We start from the raw sequence: 9,676 nt of genomic DNA, 5'->3' as shown, positions 1-9,676 counted from the left end.
TCTCCAAAGCATGATGTCCCCCCGGCCCTCCCCGCCCCTTCCTGGACACCCCCCCCATGACAAAGCCAACCCCAGACTCACACACGTGTCCCGAGCCGGCCGGGGTGGGTGCTTTTGGGTGCTGGGGGTCCATCGGCCTCCCTGACCCTCGGGTGGGCGTCGTCCACGGGCGTGGGGCCTCGTGCCACGTCCTGCTGCCTCGTCCTCCCGGCTCCTCGGGCAGGGACAGGGTTTGCCACCAGGTCAGCTCCGTCCCTGGGAGGGCTCAGAGGAAACCCGTGTGGAGCGAGGGATGACGTGGGGTGGAGAGAGAGAGAGAGGGAGAGAGAGAGGGAGAGAGAGAGGGAGGTGCTGTTTGGAAGCATCCCTGGTCCTTGGGGATCACAGAACCTTCTCTTCACCTGCCCACGAGGGTTTTTGGAGAGAGAGGCGCACCCTGATCCCCCAACCGACCTTGACCTCGGTCACAGCCACCCTGGTGGCTCCCACAGTGGAGGGGTAGAGCTGGGGGACATACAAGAAGTGGCCTCAGGGGCTGGGCTGTGGCACAGCCCCACTGAACCAGGTCCTTGGTTGGGATGAGGATGAGCAGGACAACGCTCCTGCCGTGCCTGGAGCGTGACCAGGCTCCTGCCAGCTCTCTGGCTGCTGAAGCTTTTTACCCCCCTGAGGTTCCCCAAGGCAGTCAGACCCTCCCTACCACCAACACGTGGCACTTCCCTCCCTGGGAGTTGTTTGAAGGCCATCCCACCTCCTCACCGGCACCTTCTCCCTGATCCCTCCCCGGGTCGCCCCAAGAGCACCCACCCCCGGCCCCCCACGCACACCCCCCCGACCCCCTGAGAGCCCCCCATCCCAGAGTCCCTCCCGGAGAACCTCCCTGGTCCAAGGAGTGCCTCCCACGGACCGAACGTGCCCCCCAGGCTGCCCCGCGTCGCCTGGCGCCCAAGCAGGTCAGAGAAGCACATTTTAGCTACAGAAATCGGGTATTTGGAATTAATAATTGTCCGGAAGGAGACGGGAGGAGAGACTTGGAGCGAAGGATCTGATCTCTCCCTGGTGATTGGCTCCACCTTTCGCCGCTGGATTTCTGGTTTCGCTTTTGGGGTGAGGATCGGACACGGACAAAGCGGATCTGCTGCCTTTGTGTCTCGCCCCATCCGCCCCTCCACACACACTGTGGCCCCTTCCCGTCCCCCCCTTCTTCATCTCTGTTACCAAAGAAATCGCAAAACCAAAAACCCAACAACAGCAACGAAGCCAACGAAACCAAATTTCCCTCCCGGGAACCAACGTCGGCGTTCGGTGGGAAAAGAAAAAGCCGAGGGATCTGGTGGCAAAATCCAGCCCTGGGTGTGAGAAGGGGGGGAAAAAACTCCCCCGATGAGATCGAAAGGGAAAAAAAACAACCCTCCAAAAACAAAAAAGGAATAACAACAGAAACCACAACCAAACAAGCTCGACTCCAAGATCGGCAACTCACCAAAAAGACAGCAGATTTTTTTTTTTTTTTTTGTGCCAATTAACAACCTGCCTTAAAACGCGAATTTCTGGAGCAAAAGGTACTTAAGCTTCAAAGGGATCGTTTCCTCCGAGCTCTCGATGGTGACTTGTGCCATATAAAAAAGCAATCACGAGGCCAAACCCTCGCAATCAGCCCTTGTCCCACCCCCCGTGGGCTCCTTGCCAGCCTGGGGGTCCTTGGGAGGAGCAGGAGGTGCCGCTGCCCGGGACAGGGAAGGGCTGGGAGAGGCTTGGGGATGGACGGGGAGGCAAGGTCCCCTCCTTCCCCCACCAGTTGGGGAAAAAAAAAAAACCAAACCAAAAACCAAATCCTCCAAAACCAACCGTCAACCAAAAAAAAAAAAAAAAAAGAAAAAAAAAAGAAAAAAAAAAGGGACACTCTTGAATTTATGCGGGTAAAACAGTCCCATCTGTGTTCTAGCGCTCCGGTTTCTTCGATTCACTTTACTTTGCGAGTGATCAGTTGTGTCACAGGAAGGCACCTTGTTGAAAAGAAGGAAAAAAAAAAAAAAAGAGAAAAAGAAAACGAAAGGGTACGTGTTCACCAAAAAAACCCACCACAAAACCCAAACGAAAAACCAAAAAAACGACGACGACGGCAACAAAAAAAAAAAACCCAAACGAAAAAAAACAAAACCGAAAACAAAAAGCACCCCCACCAAAAAAAAAAAAAAAAAAAAAAAAAAGAGGAAAGAAAGGACAAAAGGATGAAGAGAGAAAGAAAAAAAACCCCAAACAAACCCTGCACACGAAGCCCTGCCCGGCGGGGTCGGAGGACGTCGGTAACCAAAGAGCTCCTGGGGTAGGTGGGCGGTGGAGGGGCCGGGGGTGTCCGATGGACACGGTCACACCAAACTGAACCGATGGATTGCTGGAGAGAGAGGGCGGGAGAGAGGGGTGGAGAGAGGGAGAGGCGGGAAGGGGCCGGTGCCGCAGCGTGTTTTGCCACCCACATCCCAAAAAAACTGACGGCAAAGCCAATCCCACCCCCCCTTCCCCGGGATCCCGCTCCCCCCACCGCTGAGTTTTTTCCCCTGATGTTGTTTCTTCTTGTCTTGTCGTGACGTGGTGACGATGGCGGTGGATTCCTGAACCCCATCGAGTAGTATTCAAGGGCTGAAAAGCCAGGAAGGGGGCCTTGGTTTGGGAAGTGAAAAAAAAAAACAAAACCAAAAACCAAAAACAAAAAAACACACACGGGAGAAAAAAAAAATAATGGGAAAAAAAGGAAAAGAAAGAAAAAGGAAAAAAAAAAAAAAGGAAAAGAAAAAAAAAAGAGTAAATGCCACAGGCCCTCAAGGATGCAAAGACATTTCTAGTGAGAACCCGAGACTAAAGGCTACCTCACTTGAGTTTTCAATTTTTGTGATTTGAAAATCACGTCTGATACCAAAGATTTTGTTGCCTTGTCTGGTCTGTGCTGGAAACGCCACTTTCCCTGCTCCCCAAAACCCCGGCCGAGAGCCCCCTGCCACCCCCAACCCCCCCCAGCCCCTGAGAGTCCCCAGAGAGCGAGGGAGGAGGCGAGCGAGCGGCTCCGGGATGGCAGCGTGGTAGATGAGTGCCTTTTTCTTGTACCAAAGGTGTGTGGCCATTTCTTTGCTCCTCTGCTTCGACCCTAAAGACTCACTGTTACCTCAGCTCTCCGAAGGGACGGGATTCCAACAGCTCTTGTAGTCTTTGGGTGTTGGGATGAAGGAAAGGACCCCACCCCGTGTCCTGATGGAAGAGGAAGAACATCCCCCTCGCCGCCCGCTGCGGGAAAGGTGCTGGTCCCCCGGCGTGTCCCCCCTCTCAGATGTCCCCGTGTCCCCCAGCCTGGGACCCCCATCGAGCCCCCCTTGCCCCAGGAGCACTGCCCCGCTGTCTGGGGACACTGTTCCCTGGAAAAGGCTTTGCTCCATGTCTTTCTCCAGCCCAGCTCCACGAGGGGACAACACGAGTGTCCTCGGGGGGTGTTTGTTCCCTGCTCAGCTCAGACCTGGGCTTTGCTTTCCCCTTTTGGCAGCACAGGGAAGGGTTTGTGGCCTTTCTGTTCGGAGAGACAAAGGCAGGAGCGGTGGGGAAGCCTCACCCTGGGCTTTCTCCAAACCCTTCCTGTAGGGAATGCTCTGGAGCTGTGGGACCTTTCGGCAGGAGCCTTCTCCGTGCCCTCAGAGGGTGGTTTTGGCTCGCTGGGGAAGGTCAGCGCAGCCAGGTCTGCTCCACTCTGACTCTTGGCGTTGGCCAAAGGCAGCAGGAGGACCCACTGAGAGAGATGCTCTTCCAGATCAGCCTCCAGAATTCAGGGAACCCTGGGGCTGAGCAGCACCCCCCGTCCAGGCTCCGGCCAAGGCGGCTCCTCTGGGGTTGGACCAAACTCGCCCAGGGCCAGCCCTGGTGTGACTCTTGGGGTTGGCACAACAGCAGGGCCAGGAGCTGCAGTGGGTACCCTCGGTGGGTCCCTTCCAGCCCCAGAGATTGGTGTTGATTCAATCATTTTAGGGGGTTCTAACCCCCCCCTGGTGGAGCTAAACCCACCTGGGGACCCTCTCTCTATTCTCCTCTGTCCCAACCTGAGAGGACAGGTCAGAGCCACCCTGACCCCGTCCCTCCCTGTTCCCCCCCCTTGGCCCCCCTCCAACACTATTGCCTTGACCAGGTCTTGCCCGACCCCCTGGCCACGCCACCCCCCTTCTGCCCCATTCCCACACGGCTTGTGATACCAAAGATGTTCTCTATGCAGGAGAAAGCCTTCTTTTCCACCCAGCACAGACCTTACAAGCCTTTGACAATGTTCTCTGAAATACCTCAAAATATTTAATGTATAGTTTATGTGATAAAAAAAAAAAAAATTACTTAGCTAGTTTTTGGAATTTGTGACTTGAAGCTTTATACTGTTAAATTATAATTTTGCAGAAGACGGCATGTTCTTATTTCTTTGACGCGTTCAATGGGAGACATATTGAATGTTAAGGAAATGAAAGCTGGATAGTTTCAAGATTTAAAAAAAAAAAAAGAGAGAGAAAGAGAGAGAGAGAAAGAGAGAGAGAGAAAGATTAAAAAAAAAAAAAGGACCCTTGGAGTTTACAGATTTCATATTTAAACAAGTCCTTTTAAAAAAAAAAAAGAAAAAAAAAAGAAAAACTAATAATGATGACGATACCTTTGCATTCAGATGTGTTACTTTTCTCTGAGTCATGTCGTACAAGAGTATTTATTATATGTGTTCTGTGTTCAAATGTAATTTAAAGAAGACAAAAAAAAAAAAAAGACCAAAAAAAAAAAAGACAAGATGAGAATTTGATTTATGCATGAAAAAAATATACTCTTTCTTGAAGTAATGTAATAATTATTCGGGGAGGGGTGGTCGGGTGGGAGGGGAGGGGACAAACTGTGCTTTTTTTTTTTTTTTTTTTTTTTTGGTCCACGAGTTTTCGGTTGATGAAGATTTCTCTGCATGGATCACAGCTCTCTCTTTTCCCACTCACAGCCGCGGGGAAGTCGTTGTTTACCCCCTTTGGTTTCTTCCTTCGCCTCCTTCTCTTCCTTCCCTCCCCCGGGAGCCGCAGCAGCAGCAGCAGCAGCAGCAGGGGGGGAGGCACGGGCTTGCTCGGGGGGACCCCCGGCCAGGGTGGGGTGCAAGGCACACCCCGGATCCCACCCCTCACCCTGGGCCTGGCTCCTCACCCCTGCTTTGTCTTTGGGGTTTTTTGTTTGGTTTGGTTTCTGGTTTTTTGGGTTTTTTTTTTGCTTTATGCAGCTCTGGGGCTCAAACCCCAAGTGCAGACGAGAGAAGGAGAGAGACAATCAGCCCCCACGACCCGAGCTGGCCAAGCCTGGGGCCCCTCGTGTGCTCTGGGACAAGGGAAACGGCCCCAGGCACCCCAAACCTTCCCTCAGGGCTGGGACCTCGCCGGGGGCTGACCCCAAATCCCCCTCCCTTGGGGAGACCTCCCAGACCTCCCCCTGCCCTCGCCCTGCCTGCAGGGAGGTGCTGCTGCACCCACACCCCTCTGCACCCCAGGAGGGACCCATTTCTGAGGTTTTTCTCCCCAGGAACGTGGTTTGGGTCAGAGGCACACCCAGCACAGTGTCTGCCCCTGCCAGGCTTCCCCTGCCACCCAGCCTGGCCCTCACCTGCTCTGGCTGAAGAGGAAGGAGAGTGCAGCCCGTGGGGGAGGTCCTGGAGGACCCCAGCCCGCTGTCAGCTCTCGGGGGACTTTGGAAGGTCTTTGGAGCTTTCTGCAGGTGCCCAGAGTCCATCCCCCGAATGGCTGCATCCCCTGCTCCTTCCTCCTCCTGCTCCTCATCCTCTCCCCAGTCAAAGATGGGAGGAGAGCAGCAGGAAGGAGTCACAGCCCTGGAGGTCAGGAGGGTGATGGGGGCAGTGGTTCAGTTCACTGCCATTCCCAGAGCATCCACCCGAAAATTCCTCAACCCTCTCCAGCCTCTTCCCCGCTCTGTCCTTTCCCTCCATCACTAGCGGTGGATCCAAAGTCCAGCCCACTGCGAGGAAGGAGATCTCAGCATCTCCAGGCCCTGCCAAAGTGGCCCCCAGAAGCCAAGGGGGTGCTTTTCCGTCTCTTTTCCGACGCCGTGTCCCTGCAGCCTTTGCCTTCGTGGGCACCCCCGAGAGGCTCAGTCCCAGCTGGGGGTGGGAGACGTGGACACCCTGACTGAGGACGTGGGTTTTAGGAAGAGATGGTGCTGATTCCAGCAGCACCACTCACCTCCTGACCAGCCCTCCTGTCCTCTGGGAGCCTTTGCATCCCCTCCGTGTCCCATTTCCTCCCGCAAGACCTTCTCGAGCACAGGAAGCTTTTGGTGCTTGGAGGCCAAGACCTCGACTCCAGCTGCAAGAAGGTCTCACCAGGCTTGGATACAACCCACAGCCACAAGTCCAGGGACATTACAGAGACCAGTTGGTTTCCATCCTGGGGAGTCATGGCTCAGGACACCCCAGAGAAGCCAAGATCTGAGCTCTCTCCCCCCTGTCCTGCCCACACCAGACCCGGCCGTGCCTGCTGCCCACACCCACCAAAACGCCTTGAGGAGCAACTTGCAACGATACCAAAGATTTTTTTTTCCCCTGCAGGTAATGACAATCTGAGTTCTGTCCTAAAGACAATTCTCTTGACCAGGGTTGCACCCAAAGGGCATTTTTGTGCTGTGGGGAGCAGGAGCCAAACCGGGGCCCGGGGACACCCCCAAGGGTGATGGAGGATGAGGAAGAGGAGGAGAGCTGGGCTCTCCCACTGAGACCCGCTGGTTCAGCCTGGCCACTGTCTCCTACTTCAGCTGTGGAAGTTTTCAGGGATTTGGGTCATTTCATTGCCTCTGACACCTCCCAGTCCCCCCAGTTCTACCTCGGGTGGAAGTTTTCCATCGACGGCTTTTAAGCTCTGAAGACCCACATCCAGCAGTGGGGCAGCTCTGCCCCATCCCACGGGGCAAGCAGGAGGAGCAGGGGCTCTTGGGGATGCCCAGCTGGGTTTTAACCATTATTACCCCACTATGGCACATCCAGAGCTGAGCTCTTCCTGCCCTAACCACATCGGCATCCAGAGAAACGGCTTCACCCAAAAAAATCACCACTCACCCCTTTTCCTGAACATCTGGGTGGGGAAGGCTCCTGGTTACCTCTCTCCCCAGCCCTCTTTGGGTTGTCCCCATGCCCAGCACACCCCAGAACCGAGTCAGCTCCTTTCCCTTGTCTCAGAGGACACCAGAGACGGGGTTGGACCCGCGGGCGCTGCCACGTGGAATCCGGTTCCTCTCGTGTCGTTCTTTGGGGTGTTTTTAAAGAGAGGAGATGAAAAATGCAAAGAACAGATATTGGGGTTTAGTGTGGGTTTTTTTGTTTGTTTGTTTTTGTTCTTTTCCCCCTTCACTTTTTAAAGGCAAGGAAGAGCTCAGACAGAATTAACCCCAGCCAGGGAGAACCCCTAGCCTCGGGTCTGCCAGCCCAGCCCCCCTCCAGAAAACGTGGCTCATTTTTCTGTATAGCAATAGGTGACACTTGCCCTCACCCCACACGGTCTGAGGGCCACACATCTCTGAGTTTTTAAATGACTTTTTCCTTCTAATTCAATTAATTTAATTTTTTAATTTTTTTTTTTTTTGCTGCTGTTGCTTCTTTGTTGTTACTCTCATGGGATGGGTTTTACTCTACAGCAAAATGCAATTGTTACTCCTCTGTGTCTTGCAACTATATTTGTTTAAGCTATTTACAAAGGTTAAAAAAGAAAAAAAAATAAAATAAAAAAGAGTCTTATGTGTCAGGCACTTTATTCAAACTGTGCTCTGTGCTCTGGAGTTTGTTCCTCGTTCTTTGCAATGACTCATGCAGGGGAAGTTATCAGGAAATTTAACTCCAGCCTGTCAACAGGTTTTAAAAGAGAGAAAGAAAATTAATCTCTATTTGTTCATCCTCTACTGGTCATGACTGTGTTGTGTATTTCTGCAGCTTTCTGTTTCTTCAATAAATTATTTTCTAGTCATTCACCCTGGCGTGTGTGTGTGTGTCCCACAGGGGGGTCACTTCCCTCCTGATGCCCCATTTTAACCACCTCAGCTCCTCTCCCTAAACCTGCCCTGGCAGCACCAGGATGGAGGTTTGGGGATCGTGCCCAGGCAGCTGGGAAAAGTTCCTCCCCATTTTCCACCTCTTGGTTGCAGGGGTGAGAGCTTTCCTAGAGGAAAGACTTTTATTTCTTGGCACCGTCCAGACCCTCCTGGCCAGAGCCCAAGGAAAACACTTTAATTCTCACAAACTCAGTGCAGACGAGGCCAAAGCACTTGTTAAACAAACCCATCGAGTCATGTGTGCTGCAGGCAGGGCCAAGTCCCCGTGGCTGATTGAATTTGGTGTCATTTTCCCCAAATGTCTTGTCCTCCTGTGCATTTTACCACGGCACAAGCACCGGTCACACACACACAGAGGGACCACAGGACCTTTCTGTGCAGCTTTTGCCCTTTGTGGCGTAGCAGAGATTTACAGGAGAGGAGAGAAAAGCTAAAATCCTTTATTTTAAAAAATAAGAACAATAAAAAGGGTGACCCAGTCACCAGTCAGTTGCTCACACACAACTTCTCCAGCAGAATGTGCAGGAATGTGCCCCGTGCCCGGCGGGCAGAGCTGACCCACGGCCCCCTCAGTGCTTCAGCCTCCCCCAGGAGTTCTTTTTGGGGCTTTGCAGAGGCCACAACCTGTGGCCACAAGTTGTCCCCAAAGGGGGAACGGTGTGGAGCTGGCACATGGTGCCCCTTGTGCAGGGATGGCAAAGGCAAGGAGGTGGGAAGGGTGGGAAAGGTGGGGAGGGACGAGGAGAGGCTGCAGGAGCCTGGTTTGGCTGGGGGAGGAAAACCTGCAGGGGATCCACCAACCACACATGGATCCTCCTCCAGAAAACAGGAGGCATTTCAAAACCACACTGCTCGGGTCTGAGCAACCTGGGCTAGTGGGAGGAGTCCCTGCCCGAGGCAGGGGGTGGAGAGAGATGAGCTTTAAGATCCTCCAACCCCAACCACTCAGGGAGTCTGGGATGGTGTGGTCTGTGGGGCTGATGCTCGTGAAAGCCACGTGGTAGAAACCAACCCTGCATGGGGAACAGGAGACAAAGGTCTTTGTGCAGCCACTGCAGCTCAGCCCATGCTGGGGGTGGGGGTGAGCAGGGTGAGGGGCTGCACCCACCACCCACCAGGGCATTTAATTAATTCAGAGGTGGGATAATGACTCTGGGGCAGCCCCCTCGCTGTCTGTGCTCCAGCCAGGAGCAGGAGCAGCCTCAGCCAGGAGGAAGGCCCAGCTCTGGGGGGCTCAGTGGAGGGGAGGGGGCTGAGGTGCCAGCCTGGGGCTCACAGGGTGAGGGGACCAGCCTGGTGGCAGCAGTCAGTGGCTTTCACAGCTTGGCAGCCTCCTGCCAAGCCCACGCACACACTGGGTGGGGGTGACCTCAGAGGTCCCTTCCAGCCCTAATGAAGTGATTCTGTGAGGTGGAGCCACTGCAGGACACAGCCCAGGGCTCAGCTGGGCCAGCCCCTCTGCAGCCACGGGGGCTGCAAACCCATCCAATGAGACTAAAAGGTGGCCCAGAAGAGGAGAGAACCAGCCAGCTGTGTGCCTGTGACACTCCTCCATGTCCCAGCAGGGTGGGAGGTCGGTGCCAGC

At 54.1% G+C, this 9,676-nt stretch overlaps 1 protein-coding gene across 1 annotated transcript in view; it reads right to left on the bottom strand.

The window, feature by feature from the left end:
* Positions 1-381: 381 nt before the first annotated feature.
* ATP8B3 (ATPase phospholipid transporting 8B3) overlaps positions 382-9,676 on the bottom strand; it is a 27,935-nt gene continuing 18,640 nt past the window's right edge. The window contains exon 25 of the mRNA XM_029965661.1: positions 382-504. Coding sequence (XP_029821521.1) covers positions 382-504 — 123 coding nt within the window. The remainder of the gene's footprint in view (positions 505-9,676) is intronic.

Source organism: Manacus vitellinus, unplaced genomic scaffold, assembly GCF_001715985.3.
Source record: "Manacus vitellinus isolate BGI_N305 unplaced genomic scaffold, ASM171598v3 scaffold_114_pilon, whole genome shotgun sequence".
Taxonomy (NCBI): domain Eukaryota; kingdom Metazoa; phylum Chordata; class Aves; order Passeriformes; family Pipridae; genus Manacus; species Manacus vitellinus.
The sequence above is the reverse complement of the archived record's forward strand: the minus strand, read 5'-3'. Positions and strand labels throughout refer to the sequence as shown.